The 16,682-nt window shown below is 44.7% G+C and overlaps 1 protein-coding gene across 1 annotated transcript in view; it reads right to left on the minus strand.

Moving 5' to 3' along the window:
• LOC126235206 (nephrin-like) overlaps positions 1 to 16,682 on the minus strand; it is a 190,324-nt gene that overhangs the window by 155,160 nt on the left and 18,482 nt on the right. The window contains exon 5 of the mRNA XM_049943935.1: positions 6,596 to 6,927. Coding sequence (XP_049799892.1) covers positions 6,596 to 6,927 — 332 coding nt within the window. The remainder of the gene's footprint in view (positions 1 to 6,595; positions 6,928 to 16,682) is intronic.

Genomic DNA, 16,682 nt, shown 5'->3' on the forward strand with positions numbered 1-16,682 from the left:
TCCGTCGATTTGCCTCGGACGAAGCAGTTAAAGAAGCGGTGCATTCCTGGCTCGCAGCTCAACCGAGAACCTTCTTTTATGAGGGCATCAGGAAGCTTGTACAACGATGGACCAAGTGCGTTGAAAAGCTAGGAGACTATGTCGAAAAATAATGTTCTGGTAAGTTTCCTATTTGATTACAATAAAATTTTATAACTACTTTGCGGATAATAATTGACTAACCCTTGTATATATGGTTCAAGTTTCATCGAGCTATGGTACTTGGTGCGACTGGGACATCATGCATAAGTTACTTTCGTCCTCAAGTTCTGTACACCAGTGTATTATCCAATTTATGGACCCGAGGTAGTGATCGTTGTACTCATCTTTACTGAGGAGACAATACACCATTTAAGAATGTTAACGCATTTCCAGAGACAATCTCTCACCATGCTGTCTGTGATTAAACAATCAAATGGTTCAAATGGCTATGAGCACTATGGGACTTAACACCTATGGTCATCAGTCCCCTAGAACTTAGAACTACTTAAACCTAACTAACCTAAGGACATCACACAACACCCAGTCATCACGAGGCGATTAAACAATCAATCGTAAGTACTTGGACATGGAAAGTAGCAGTCATAATGTACAGTCTTCTTCCTTTAAAAACAGTAAACTCGCGTCGCTCTGTTCCGTTGCATAACATCAATGCTCGTTCATGTATCTGTGCATCCCTCTTACTCAGCAGGGTCTCCAACCGTGTTCACATGCTATCAGCTGACGACCAGCGTAAATTGCTTGCTCAGTGAACGCGGAGTGCGTTGCGCCACACGAAAGCACCGAGTTACCATCTGTTTCCTCCCACTACGATTTTGGCAGGCAGACGCCGTAGGAGAAGCTGCTGAAGCAGATGCAGCTCTCTGGTGAACGTGCGACAGTATGATGCGACGAGAAGACAAAAACTTTTGTCCAAAATACACCATTTTGTAGCTTCCTGCTTTGCGTGTTCAGGTATGTCTGACTGATAATTTAAACGCGGAAAGACAGATGATAGGAGCATGACCCTTAAGACACATAACTATGAGACAATATTACTTTATAATAGGTTTGTGCTTTAAATAGTCTCATACTCATGGAAAGAGTGTAGGGGGAGCAGATACAGGAATCCTGCACCACCGCTCATGGCAAGGTGCTAGTGGAGGTGCTGTGGCGTTGACTTCCTCCGACCTGTTATGAAGTGTCAAGTGTGTATCTGTGTCGGCTAGATTGTTATAAGTACATTTATGCTGTGGTGTTGGGGATGTATTGTTACGGATTAAGAAAAGGGGAAACTCGGTGCCGGCACATAACCCACTCCTCTCCAAAAGCACCGAGAGGGCCGTCGAGTTTAACGTCCTTATCCGACGAACGGATCACCACGAACAGTGTCATATGTCCTCACTTCAGTCCTTACCATAATATTGTCCTCAAGTACATCACCCTTGTGTAAACCGTCTATATATTCCTTCCACCTTTCTGCTTTCCCTTCTTTGCTTAGAACTGGTTTTCCATCTGAGCTCTTGATATTCATACAAGTGGTTCTCTTTTCTCCAAAGACCTCTTTAATTTTCCTGTAGACAGTATCTATCTTATCCCTAGTGATATATGCCTCTACATCCTTATATTTGTTCTGTAGCCATTCCTGCTTAGCCATTTTGCACTGCCTGTCGATCTCATTTGTGAGATTTTTGTATTCCTAACATTGAGACATTTATGTTTCATGTGGATATTGTTTATAAAAATGGGAGTGTAAGGACGTGAAAGGTTCTTGCGGTTGGAGCTGCATGCAATGAACATGTGGAGTCAGTCGACTCGAGAGAGGCCATTGCTCACACAGGCGCTTGAAGACAAGAATGGCAAACTACGTCGGGCTGGAAGAATATGAGATTGGCTTTCTGAACCCTATTACATCTCGATTGGCCTCCAAAATCAAGTGATTTGAACCCCACATAACATCTGCGGGATATATTGTAACAGCGGGTAAGGCACCAACTGCACAATCGAATCCTCTGTGAATCGTTGAACGCGGATGTAAAACATTGGGGACTCATTCCCTGACGAATTCAGGCGGTTATCAAGTCCGTGGGCGGAGTTACATGGTATTAAATTATGCTTGTAACGATTCCTCTAGGAATGACTAATGTTTTGTCCGGTAAGCTTAGGTGTGTCTAGACGAATGTATATTTCCTGAAGACAGGAGGGAGATGAAGGTCGGCGTGATACTAGTTGCAAGACTCGTTAGTTAAATAGAAAGAAGTGACTGGACGTGATGGAGATAAATGGTCCTTCAGGAGCCCGAAAAACTCTCCTGTAGGAATCAATATGGATTCTGTAAACAACGGATGGCAAGACCCGGAAGACCGTACACAGTGATGTGCAGGGAGTTGGAGTTGTGAGCTTTAATTTCGGAAAGGCGTTCCCACATTGTTCTACATTGTCACCTAATGAACAGAACACCGGGTATGGCATATCAGACCACCTCTGTGAATGGATTGAAGATATTCTACAACGTAAAGCACATGGTGACAATATATACGATTAAGTCGAGACCTCAGTCCTACTGCTATAGAATGATACATGGAAGTATAAACGCTCGAAAACTGTAGCTAAATAGAAGAATTCTTGCAGGGGATCCACACTCGCTACAGGGATTGGCAGTTGACCCTTAAAATAAATAAGAGAATATATGCACTTTTGTTTGATTACACGACTGCCTAACAGTCACTGGAAACTGATACATACACGAAATATTAGGGATTGCTCGTATGGAACGAAGTGCAACTAACACATAAAATAGCTCGTAGGATAGGTAGATGACACATTTATTCATCAAACGAATCTTAAGGAAGTGTAGTTCACCCATGAAGGGTACAACTTAGAAAAGGATAGTTCACTGGTACTTGCGTATTGCTCCTGAGTCTAATAATCTGACAAGGAAAGATCGAGAGAGAGAGTGAGAGAGGGAGAGAGAGAGGGGGGGGGGAGAATCCAAAGAAGAGCAGCGCGTTTCGTCACAGGTTCATTCAGCAATCGCGAAGGACACAGAGATCCTTATACAACTTCAGAGGCAGACATAAGAGAGAGGCGTTGTAATTGGTTTACCCAGCGTGGGGCAGTGCAAGCAAATCCCCCCCCCCCCTAATCCCACTCTCCCTTCAGATGTAGATTGACTTCACCATACGAGCTCTCATCTTGACCGCTCTACACAGACTGACATGTTAGCTGAGTATTGTTATTAACAAAGACTGAACCTTTAATGGATACTGACTTGTAGTGAATTTACTCCGAACATTAGTAGTGAAACTTCAAAATTGTTTCGCCGTTCAGCACAAAACTAATAGGAGTTGCCACCGCTTAGATCCTAAGCATGCTTTTCGGCTTTGTGTGTGACTGTGTTATTTATTATCGAAATTCCGAGAGCTTCGGTTCCAAGAAGAATCAGGCAACATACAGACCCGGGATCCGTGTCGGACTTGCACTTGAGCGCACGTGGAAGACACTTTGGGAGGCTGCAACGTAATTGGTTACGAAAAATAACGGTTTGTCGCATTTCTTTTTTAATTGCTGTTATGTCATATTCAAGTCTATGCAGCTTCGAAGTCTTGTCACATCTTTTACTCTACACTCTTTGCAGGCATCAAATAGGCTCAAGAAATAGAGACTGAAACTGTGAAAATGACGACACGTAATATGTAAGTCAAAGTACACGTAGAGTGTTTGTGGGAAAGAACAGGAATGAAGATGTGTTACAGTCTTATGGAAAATAGTCTTGATACATACAACAGGCAGGGTGCAGAGAGACTATTCCACCCAGGTGGCTAATCCACTTGAATTAAGAGAAGCTGCAGCACTGTGCTCGTTTCCCACAGGGTCGAGGACGTTTTACCTTCAGTATGAGACAGTATCTCAGTGTTGCCGCATCTGGTTGTAGTAAGGGTGTTTTCTGGTACGTTATTGACAGCACAGAGGGTAAAAATCCGGAGTTAGGCGAATAGTGATGGATAACAGCTATAGCAGAAGAATACAACCTAATGATTAAGGCATACTGCGCACAATAACGTGAAATTTTAAACTCTTATAGTTACTTGTATAAAACACAGCTTAAGCAGTGTGCGTATGAACAAATATTGCTGGCTTTTCCCCACAGATGTCTGGTTTGGCGCGCCTTTCGAAATGTCTGCACATGGGGCTACTTCGCCCCTATACGTGGGGTTATTTCCGCTCAGTCAAATTATTAGTTTAAGTGATGTTTTACTGCGAAATTCTGGACAACGCATTTTCTTGGTTTCTTTCCAAGTGGTCCATACATACAAAAGGAAAAAGCTAAGCGCTTTACGGTCTGACGAAAATATGACAAAGATATGACACAAACAGTAACAGGTGCTGTAGGCAGCTCTTCTGGATAAAGTGCCAGTAGTGTACTACATTTCTTTCATAACGTGTGTGGGTACGAAAGGGCGAAAAACATTTACTTGTGAAAAATCATTGTGGTTTTGGCATTGATAAACACCGGGCGGCATAGCGTCTTGACTGGGTGGAATGGCCGCGCCGTTTTTATATATCGTGATTGCCGCCTCCCTTCTTCATATTTTAGTTTAATACTTTGTTCGTGTAAAGGAATTTCGATCTTTTATGCGCTATAATGCATTTACAATTAAAGTACCATAGCTGTATCACAGATTTTTTAAACGTTCCGTGGCATATTTTACAGGGTTACAGGGCTTACTATTGAAATGAGTGGGAGCCCCGCTGTCCCCTAAAGAAGAAACTAGTGCACGTTCAAGTGGAAGACAGAGAGAAGAGTTTTGCTGAGAGGAAGAGCAACATAAAATTTTAGTAACAGATTCATATACACTACTGGCCATTAAAACTGCTAAACCAAGAGGAAATGCAGATGATGAACGGGTATTCATTGGACAAATATATTATACTAGAACTGACATGTGATTACATTTTCACGCAATTTGGGTGCATAGATCCTGAGAAATCAGTACCCAGAACAACCACCTCTGGCCGTAATAACGCCCTTGATACGCTTGGGCATTGAGTGAAACAGAGCTTGGATGACGTGTACAGGTACAGCTGCCCATGCAGCTTCAACACGATACCACAGTTCATCAAGAGTAGTGACTGGCGTATTGTGACGAGCCAGTTGCTCGGCCACCATGGACCAGACGTTTTCAATTGGTGAGAGATCTGGAGAGAACCTGCAACATGCAGCAGTGGATTATCCTGCTGAAATGTAGGGTTTCGCAGGGATCGAATGAAGGGTAGAGCCACGGGTCGTAACACATCTGATATGTAACGTCCACTGTTCAAAGTGCCGTCAATGCGAACAAGACGTGACCGAGACGTGTAACCAATGGCACCCCATACAATCACGCTGGGTGATACGGCAGTATGGCGATGACGAATACACGCTTCCACTGTGCGTTCACCGCGATGTCTCCAAACACGGATGCGACCATCATGATGCTGTAAAAAGAACCTGGATTCATCCGAAAAAAATGACGTTTTGCCATTACTGCACCCAGGTTCGTCGTTGAGTACACCATCGCAGGCGCTCCTGTCTGTGATGCAGCGTCAAGGGTAACTTCAGCCATGGTCTCCGAGCTGATACTCCATGCTGCTGCAAACGTCGTCGAACTGATCGTGCAGATGGCTGTTGTCTTGCAAACGTCCCCATCTGTTGACTCAGGGATCGAGACGTGGCTGCACGATCCGTTACAGCCATGAGGATAAGATGCCTGTCATCTCGACTGCTAGTGATACGAGGCCGTTGGGATCCAGCACGGCGTTCCGTATTACCCTCCTGAACCCACCGATTCCATTTTCTGCTAACAGTCATTGGATCTCGACCAACGCGAGCAGCAATGTCGCGATGCGATAAAGCGCAATCGCGATAGGCTACAATCCGACCTTTATCAAAGTCGGAAACGTGATGGTACGCATTTCTGCTCCTTACACGAGGCATCACAACAACGTTTCACCAGGCAACGCCGGTCAACTGCTGTTTGTGTATGAGAAATCGGTTGGAAACTTCCCTCATGTCAGCACGTTGTATGTGTCGCCACCGTCGCCAACATTGTGTGAATGCTCTGGAAAGCTAATCAATTGCAAATCACAGCATCTTCTTCCTGTCGGTTAAATTTCGCGTCTGTAGCACGTCATCTTCGTGGTGTAAAGATTTTAATTGCCAGTAGTGTACATCACCTCAAAATAGCTGCTATGTAACAACACTAGTGCGTTCAGTCACGGGTTTCTTTAGTTTACAAGGAAGTGTCACGGAGGTGCCCATCCACCTCCGGTGGAAGCTTCTGGAAGAGAGGTGTTGTGGTTCACTGTTTGGGTTACTGTCGAACAACAGAGAACGTACAAGAAGAATCAATATATTGCCTACACCTACCTGTATATCGTGGAGAGGCCAGGAAGGTAAAATCAGCGATATTGCAGTTCATTTAGAGGCTTGCCAAGAGTGGCGCTTTAGGAACACGATTCGTGATTCGAGCGCTGTTGGGGGGAAAGGGAGAATCCAACGCGAATTCCAAATGACACAAAAGACGACGTGACTTGCAGAGTACGGACGTAGAGGTAGGTGCCTGATGGGCGGAGATGCAAAGCGCGGCGCGGCGCGGCGGCGCCTGTTGTGGGCTGCGCCCGCGCAGGCAGCCCGGCGTTGCTGGAGCCCGGCCCGGCGGGGCAGAGGCGGTAATCGATAGCGGCGCGCAGCGGGCGGCAGCGGGCGAGCCGCCGGTTGGCCTGGCGACGACGCCGCAGCCGCCGCCGCCGCGACGCCGGCCGAGTACGCGCTGCTGGGCGCCCGCCACGTGCCGCCGCCCGCGCTCGCTCCGTGTCACGTCGCCGCCTCCACGGCTGGCGCGCGCAGAGGGCCGGCGGCCGTGCACACTGTAGCAGCGCGCACGTCGGGAAGCGGCTGGCGGGGCGGTGCCCAGTGGCGAGGGACAGCGTACCACGTGACGCATCGGCCAATGGCGTCATTTTACTGCGTCGGTTCCTAGCGTTCGCTTCGGGACTGTCTGCGTAGAACATTCGGCGTCCATATCACCACTGTGCAATTCACATCTAAAGGCTTGACAGAGGGCTCGTCGAACAACTTTCAGACAATTTCTCTACGTTCCCACCTCCGCACAGCACGTGGGAAATATGAACACCTAAATCTGTGGTGTCACCGCCAGACACCACACTTGCTAGGTGGTAGCTCAAATCGGCCGCGGTCCATTAGTACATGTCGGACCCGCGTGTCGCCACTGGCAGTGATCGCAGACCGACCGCCACCACACGGCAGGTCTCGAGAGACTTACTAGCACTCGCCCCAGTTGTACGACGACGTTGCTAGCGACTACACTGACGAAGCCTTTCTCTCATTTGCCGAGAGACAGTTAGAATAGCCTTCAGCTAAGTCCATGGCTACGACCTAGCAAGGCGCCATTAGTTACTTCATGAATCTAAAGAGTCTCACTTGTATCATCAAGAATGCTGTATACCAAAGGACGATATAAAAGTTAAGTGTTCTAGTAGCTACGTTCTTTTCTTTATCACATTCATCACGTATCCTGTTCCAGACTTCGCACCAGTCGGCGTGTGTGTACGTGTGCCCTTTCGGCTACCCGTCTCTGTGGACTGGCTGCCTTGTCAGTCCACTACAAAATCCTTCCGTGAGAGCTCTGTTCTCCCTTACTTTATTACGATGCTCATTTCTCCCTGTCAACAAAATATATTCACATATGGAGAGAGAGTAACTGAAATTTTGTGAAATGATGTCACCACAACGAGAAATGCCTTTGTGTTAAGGATTGTCACCATAAGTCGAGTATCATACCCGTGACACTCTCCCATCTATTTCGCAATAAAACAAAACGACCTACTTAACGATTATACAGAATCCGCCTCGATTGCAAATTGATACCGGATGTTGACCTAGGGTTCGGCGCGGATAACCACGCCTTCTTCGGAACACACTAAAACTACAAACTGCCTAAAGAGGCATGGTCCAACGTTAATACAGAACGCCAAAAAGGGCAAAAGACTCGCATACAATGTAAAATAAACGGGTGCGTGTGAACCATGTCAATAGCTGTACTTAGCTCAAATGTCAGAAGCGTGCTTCCTCACCGCAGCCAACATTCGGTGGACTCAATTTACCTGAGACCCCGCGGCCCACGGAACGTTGGTTGAGGTGAGGAAGCACTCTTCTGACATTTGAGCTAAGCACAGCTACTGACATGGTACACACGTACCGTTCATTTTACATTTTATGCGAGTCTTTTGCCCTTTTGGGCGTTCTGTATTAATGTTGGACCACGCCTCTTTAGGCAGTTTGTAGTTTTAGTGTGTTCCGAAGAGGGCGTGGTTACCAGCACCGAAACCTAGGTCAACATCCGGTTTCAATTTGCAATCGAGGCGGATTCTTTATAATCATTAAATTATACACGATTTCTGACGCGCTGAAATGCTAAAAGTTCTCAAAACCGAACTACCCTTCTTTGAACTTTTTTGGTGTCCTTCCTCAATCCTGTCTGGTAAGGATCCTACACTGCGAAGCAACACCCCAGAAAAGGGCAGACAAGCGTAATGTAGGCACCCTCTCTAATGGGTTTGTTGCATCCTCCAAGTGTTCTGCCAATAAAATGCAGTCTTTGGTTCGCCTGCCCCACAACATTTTCTATGTGCTCGTTCCAATTTCAGTTGCTTGTAATTGTAATCCGTGGGTATTTAGTTGAATGACAACCTTTAAATTTGTATAATTTACTGTTTGACAGAAACTGGAAGACCTCATACTTTTTATTGTTCAGAGTCAATTGCCACTTTTCATACATTACAGTTATTCGTACTGATCTTCTTATGACTTTACTAAACGGTAAGGGGCACCATCACCTACAAACAATGGCAATGCTGATAAGTATTCTCGGCTCCTCTCTGCGCAGAACACATCATGCAACTGCCTCCTTACTTGAACAGTACTAACAGTGGTGGGGAGAATCGAGAAGTTGCAGGAGTCGAAAAATCTGTTCTCGATGATCAAAAAGAATCGAGTAGACATGAGGGAATCTGATCGACGCCTCCCTCGCTTCTGCGCGCTTAACTCTAGGAAGTGTGCAAACTAGTTATGGAGAGAATAGAAAACTTCAAGCAGTGTGGGAACACTGTCCACCAAGGGGAGTGACAACCGTTTACCGGTACAGTCTAGCTGCTAGGGGCATCGTGGTCTTTCCGAGACGCAGTCGACTGCGCTCACAGTTACCGGTTCTCTTGTGTTTATTCTGTGTAGCTGTGTGCGTAATGTGAGATTTCATGTCGCCTGCAGCTACATTGTTTCCTAAAGTTAGCAGTCCACTGATTTTGGAATAGCGTGTTTCCTTTGCTATGCAGTTTTCCTTGTAAGATTTTAAGGAAATTATTCTGTAAAAATTGTTTCACGTCGGGAAAACAGTACATTCACACGCGTATATATCTAGTTGTTATTTCTCATAGTTGTTACCATGCTCCGAAATTTAGTAATAACAGATCCGAGTATAATCAACAACTTTTGTCGTCCTGGTTTCGAGTGTTGTAAAGGAAGGAGATGGCGCAGCGGTAATTTGCAGGATACAAGAGTAGTATTCCGGAGGACAGAGACTAAAGTCGCCGTTCGACTACCCAGATTTACGTTTTCTTGATTTTCTTACATCGGAAATGCGAAAATGCATGAACAGTTTCCTTCGCGATCCTTCCCTTAAAAGAACTTGTGCTCCAATGACTGTCTTCGACGGGACGTTAAACCCTAATCATCCTTGCCGATACTTGGGGATCCGCAATGTGAAACGGGAAGTCTTATTCTCGGATGTCGTACTCAAACAACCGACGTCAGTTCTCAAGATTATAGAAAACATGTTGGGAGCGAAAACGTCTCAGGCCTCGATTCTCGGATTGCACAACATCAGAGCAGATGTGCACGTGTAAACGCATTTTCTGAATGACTCATCCAAGGAAGTCACTACAAGGAGAAACGTACTCGTTTCCACTGTTAACTGCTCCCCTTGTGGAGCAACAAACAGCTCTGGAACCGCTGAAGGCTTGCCTCAGAATCTCTCACTTTGAGAGGGAGTGTTTCTTGGTAGTGGAAGGAAACCCGTAGCTACACCCTCCTCCCTCCTCTACGCAGTAACATCTATCCCTGGCGCGCACTAAGCAGGAGACAGCCGGCTGGCAGGGAGCCAGTTGGTGATGACCAGCAAAGAGCTCAGGCATTGCCACGAGAAGCATTACTGGGAAAGAAAAATCAGAATGTGGACATCACCTTGGCAATATTCCGTAACCAGAAAGCGGGTTCAGGATACATGGAGTATGAGTCTTACAATGCGATCGGAAATGTTTCAATACCTTTAGCAATCGCTGTGTACCATGAGTTTCCAAACGTGTCTATAAAAGTAAATGTGAATGACTGAAGCGACACTGACAGAGCAACTTCCGAGAAATCTAATACATCATCAAGCAGCAGTACTTCATCGAGTCTCCTGGTACCCACCTTACCTGTGGTGGGTACCAGGTAGACGGTGACAGGGTAGTAATGTAAACATTGTAGTTTATTAACAATAATCCGCTGATATAGCAGCTCAATGAGGCAACGGCACAATGTGTTCGCAGACACGAAACGGTGTACGATACACGACGGACTCACTAGACCTCCACGGCATGGGTAATGCAATTATGCTTACTATGGTCTGCATGAATACTGAAGAAAACATACTAAAAAACTTCAAATATTATGAAGTTTCATCATTATTTTCGTGCTTTCTCGGTCTCTCAACTTTTTCTGCTTGAACAGTTACTAGGCACAATAATTTGGCTGCACATATAACCTGATATAAAACTGTAACTTAAATACCGTCACGTCGAAATCATTAACGACGGAGAAAGCTCTCGGACGGGGACGGAAACGCCATGCCCTTATTTAAAGAACCATTCAATCACGTTCCTGTTGAATACGAGTTCAGTTAACCACTGCGCTATCTCGCTTGCTTGTGTAGAGAGCATCCGCTGGTTCTGCAGAGCAAGATTAATAAAGTACTACACTCATTTAGGGTTGGCACCTGTGATGGCAAGAAGCTAGAATGGTAAACGTTTGGATTCGTTCCCCTGTTGCCTTGTGAACGGAAATGCTTTGTGTGTAGGCAAAAATATCGAATAGCACCATAATGCAGATTACATTTTAAACTATTTGTTCTCATGTCGCTTTTCGGGATAGAGTAAAACATGGGTATCTACTTTTACCGTACGCCTGGTACAGAAGAGAGATGTTTAAACTGAACTTGAACTTTGTTACTAATTTGTTGCACACCTCTTATTAAATAAACTATAACACACCGTCACTAAAACCTTAAGTTGTTCTGTTCTGCCTCTCATCAAAACTCTGCGTCCTCTTACCTTAACCTGTGCGAACTTTTCCTTTATCTATAAATTTTGTGTATCAAGACTATTTTCCGTAATAGTGCGATATATTCTTTTTTATGTTATTTCATACAAAAACTCTGTATATTCTTATTTACCCGATGAGTATGATTACGCAAAAACTGGGTGGCTATTACGCTGCCGGTACGCATGTCTTGCTCAGGGATCATGACAATAAGATAGGAGAGTATAAAGCATGTTGTCGTATTTCCTTCACTCACTACCCGAACAAAATAGGAATAAAAACCGATAACACTGGTACGACGCAACCTCGGCCATGCGTTGTTCAGTAACTTCATAACTTCATATAGATTTAAAGACAACATGGCTACGTCACCACGTTTCACTGTCATTCAGTCGCACACTGCCGGTAGATATCAAGAATTGCGTCATTTGTAACCTACAAATACACGTACCATCTATTGGAGGAATCGTTCCATTGTACTTTGTATTGTATTGTATGGTATGGTATGTTAACAAGGGGCCTAGAAACAACGGAGAGGCTCCGTCCCCGGCGCAGCCCCAGTGGTCCACAACACCACGACGACTACCGCAGTCCAATACACCCCTCCGCCGCCCCACACCGAACCACGCTTTCAGGGTTATTGTGCGGTTTGCCCCCCGGCGGACCCCCCAGGGAACGTCTCACACCAGACGAGTGTAACTCCTATGTTTGCGTGGTAGAGTAATGGTGGTGTACGTGAAAACTTGTTTGCGCAGCAATCGCCGACATAGTGTAGCTGAGGCGGAATACGGGGAACCAGCCCGCATTCGCCGAGGCAGATGGAAAACCGCCTAAAAGCCATCCACAGACTGGATGGTTCAGAGCACCTCGACACAAGTCCGCCGGGCGGATCCGCGCCGAAGACCAGGCGCTCCTTCCCAATCCCGAAAGCCGTGCGTTAGACCGCACGGCAAAGCGGGCGGGCTCCATTATATTTACTGCTGTGTAGTCAAGCGGCATCTCCATCGAAACGAATTTATTCGGTTTTTTACTGATGATGAAGAAATAAGTCATAACTGTTCGATAAGGGTCGGCAGTCTCCGTTTTAGCACACAGCAGCGAGAACTGGACAATAAATGAATCAGACAGAATTAGAAGCTATTCAGATGAGATTTTTATATTCTGCGACAGTCTGTACAATCTTGGATAAAAATCGATGATAAACGGAAGGTATAACTCAGCAACTAATCTCATGTGGTATTGGATTTTCAATTTAAGTCTAGATAGCTGAAATGGGAAAGCCGACGCCAGGCTTTGAAGATCATCCTCAGACGCCTCTGAAGAATAATAATAATCTTACCTGTTGCCAAATATGAAACATCATCTACCACTGTTTCTATTCCTTTGTGATCATCCGCAACAGTCAGCATGTCTTTAGGAATAAGAAACTCATATTGGCGTTGCCATGCTATAGATAATTCCAAAACACCACAAGCTCTGCTTCAGTTGCTCTTGATTAACAGTAACAAAGAGGTGCTAAAGTGTGGGGCTAAATAACTGTTTTTCTTCATCATAAACTTAATCGCGCCATCAAAGTACCATGTCGTCAGCTTTTCATTAGTTTCTCCTTCCTTAAGACCTATTCTGACTATTAAACGACCCAAAACTGAGCACAAGTAGAGACGACGTATGACTGTTGACTTTCATCTACCTTTCTCTCCCTCTGTGTTTCTCTCTCTCCTTCCCTTAACTCCCCCATAAGACAGTCGTTACAGATCCCTTCTTGATTTCGGCTCCGCTTTAGGTATTTTCCCATTAGCAAGGAAAAAGGATCCGTCGATGAAGAGAACATCAGACACGAAACTCTTAGCAGGAATACCGTTGCAGCTATCATATTGCAACGTAGCTGAAACGTAGTTGAAAATCACTGAACTGACATCCAAACATATTGTCACATCTTAGCCTTAATACCACATTTTGCAACTGTCAATTCCTCGCTATTGTCTTATAATTTTCGCTATACTATCTGCTCATTTTCTACGAGGTATCGAGCGTCCAAACTGGAACCGTGTAATTGGTGAAACGGTCCGTCATTCGTAATATCCGGCAAGAGATTTATGCAAAATACCAAAGCTCTGCCCACTAGTTTTATTGGAGCTAACTTAACTTTCACATTATTTGTGGGCGCTGCTTCTGCGATTGCAGTTAGTTCCTGTATGTATGTTACATACGTGTAGAAATAGTGGCAAATACAATAATCCTAACAAATTTAAAATTATTAACACTACGACGGCCACAAACGTAATACAAATTTGATACAGCTGCAATAAAAATTACATATACTGTTCAGCATTTATTCATGCTGTAATATATCTTTTCATTTACTTTTTTCAGTTCAAGTGTGCTTTTCCACAAGCTGTAAATGCAATTACTCGTAATATTTATGATTAAAAGCACTTCTTAAGCCAGATTCTACACAGTCTATAGTGTCCATTTATGTGCACTTTAAAATTTGACGGGCTTTTAAGAGACAGAGTTTCCGATTGCTGTAAGCAGACATTCACATCCAGAAACAGCAAAGATGACAAGTGGATTTAAGTTGCTCGAATATCAGTGTATGCGGACAGTCTGAAGGCGAAGACACCAATTAGATTCAGACTGTGCATCTCTCTCCCAGCTAGTAATCTATTTGCTCCGATGCTAAGTTTTATCATACCTGAAAGAGGCCGTGGATCCGAAATTACCACTGCTAATGGGGAGGGTCGAATAACACGCAGCCCTCCACGGGTTACATCCCGAGCACTCCTTAAAGCCAAGTTACGACGAGCTCTAAGTGAATATCGCTACTTAATTACGGCGCAGGGCGGTGTAAAGAACTTAGTACCCCGGCACCGTTTAATACACTCGTAAAGAAAGTCTCATAAAAGGCGCTGAATGATGCATGGGGAGGCGAGCCATTCAGCGGGCCTGCCGTTTTAAGTGCTAATACCCTCTCGCGAGCGAGCCCGTCTTCCGAGAACGCGTATAACAACAACAAGAGAGAAGCGGCGACAGACGGGACGCGGCCCCGTAATTAAATTCAAGATGGATGACAGCGAGCACGGGACGCAAGTACGTGACGCGACTTCTTATTTTTTCTCGTTTCTTTTATTTATAATAAGGGCACGTCACGAAAATTAAATTTTAAGGAGGCTGCGCACCTAACAGATGCGATCAGCACGAAGAAAACTTTGCTTTTTTTTGTTAGGTCGAGTTTCAGCTCGTAGGTGACACGCGGTGCGGTGATGACCGCTACGCGCAAAAGATGAAGTGGTTTAATTCCTGAGTGCCAGCCCCGGTAACAATATTTTCCAATCTGGCGGCCAACCTCGCCATTAATAACGCCGAACTCTACCTCCGACTGCACGGGCCGGCGCGTTAAAGAAAGCGAGGGAAAAATCCGCGCCGGCACGCGCTCAGAAGAGAAACGCAATTAACAAATTAAAAACGCGCCACATTATGAACTATAAATCCGGCGCTGATGAATGCGGACGTGTCGCCGAGCGCCGGCCGACTTAATGCCGCGTTTCCAGCTCACAGCCCGACAGCCAGATTAGCAACATCCGCCAGGGAACTACTTAGCACCTTCACAAACGCTCCTCTCACCGTTCCCAACCCAAGACTGACAACCTGTGCCGAATTTACGACTACGGCACCTAAAAAAAGAGATAAATAATTCGTCCTCGTATAGCGGTCCTGTTGTTGATCGAAAGTTTTTCATCCACAAAACACATAAACAATACGTCATTATATCAGGTTAAATCACCGATTACAATAGCGATTTAAGTGAATACTTTTTCCCAACATGAATGAGAACACTTGGGACAGTAATAGTGTTTTGGGAACATTTCGAATTTGGGAGTAGTTTTTATCATAAAAGACGGTAATGTAATTTATACTGGCAATAACAGTTACTTTTGTGACAGGAAGTAGGTTGTTGTGATATCACAACAGCGACCGTAAAAGTACCTTCTTAGGGTTTGTCGAATTTAGTAGTGTCGACGCAGTTCGGCGTACCTTTATAGACCTATATAGTAGAGTACGGTGTAGGGTGATAAACTTGTAATTTTTTAAGATGTGTCAAAACTGAGTCGGTGAAAAAAGTAAATACACGCAGACCGCCAATCATTGAAGATAACGTCGAGCATATTCGCCAAGCATTCATTCGTTTGCCGAAGTCATTTGTTACCCAGCATAGTTTGCAGGTTGGTACTGAAGAATCGATTGGACATAATGTTATGCCAAAGTGGTCACGATGCAACATGTACCTATATTATACAAGGATACCATGTAACACTTACGGCTGTTCAGAGTATGATTAAGGGAAAAAAACGCGACTGCAGGATCCTGTTAGCAAACCATGTCATAATTACGTCATATACTCGTACTTTCAGCTAGTTGCGAGTCGTCTTCCATGCCTTCCTGCGTGTAGGCACTTCTCCTCTGCGACGTCGTACTAGTGTTGCACCATCTAATTTGCCCCAACTATTTTTCTCAAGTTCACTAATGTATGTCACCTTCTTGGTAAGGATATCCAATATAGTGTTATCTTGAGCCTCTTAATTTTGTATTTGCTAATCCTCCAGTTTTCAACTTCGTTTTCTGACAATTACTTTCAGTCGCTTTCAAGTTTTTGCTCTCCTATCCTTCCCCAGTCCATGTTACAATTTCACAAGGTGCTCTTCTCCGATGTCCAGATTCAAATACTTATTCCCAGTGCTGTAACAATATCAGTTGCCAGCAGACTTTAGCTACATCTGAATCAGAACTCTGTAAGCTGCCTGACAGTGTGTGGTGCAAGGTACTTCTCATACCACTAACTGATTCCACCTCCCGTGTTCCATTTGCGAATGGCGCGTGGACAGTCGGTAACCCTAAATATTACATTTAATTTCTCGAATTTTCTCATTTTGATTACTTCGCGAGGAATTTGGGGGAGTGTGAATTATGACGTTCGACACTTCCCGGAAAGTATTCTCTCGAAATTTCAGCTTCTCATTTTTCACGTCGTATTTTTTAAGTTTCTTCGTCTTTTCCACCTTTTTCCTGGTATCTTTCTGGGATAGAAAGTGTTGTGAAATCCCCCAACTGAGATACGATAATTCTTTCATTTTTTTTACTTGACTATTTCGTTATTTTATATTTAGCAAGTCGTCGTTCTGAGTGCAATCACGTATTTAAGATTGTTACACTGTAGCGTGTTACTTCACATGTAAATATTAACAGTTTT

The sequence above is a fragment of the Schistocerca nitens genome, chromosome 2, assembly GCF_023898315.1.
Source record: "Schistocerca nitens isolate TAMUIC-IGC-003100 chromosome 2, iqSchNite1.1, whole genome shotgun sequence".
In the NCBI taxonomy this organism is placed as follows: domain Eukaryota; kingdom Metazoa; phylum Arthropoda; class Insecta; order Orthoptera; family Acrididae; genus Schistocerca; species Schistocerca nitens.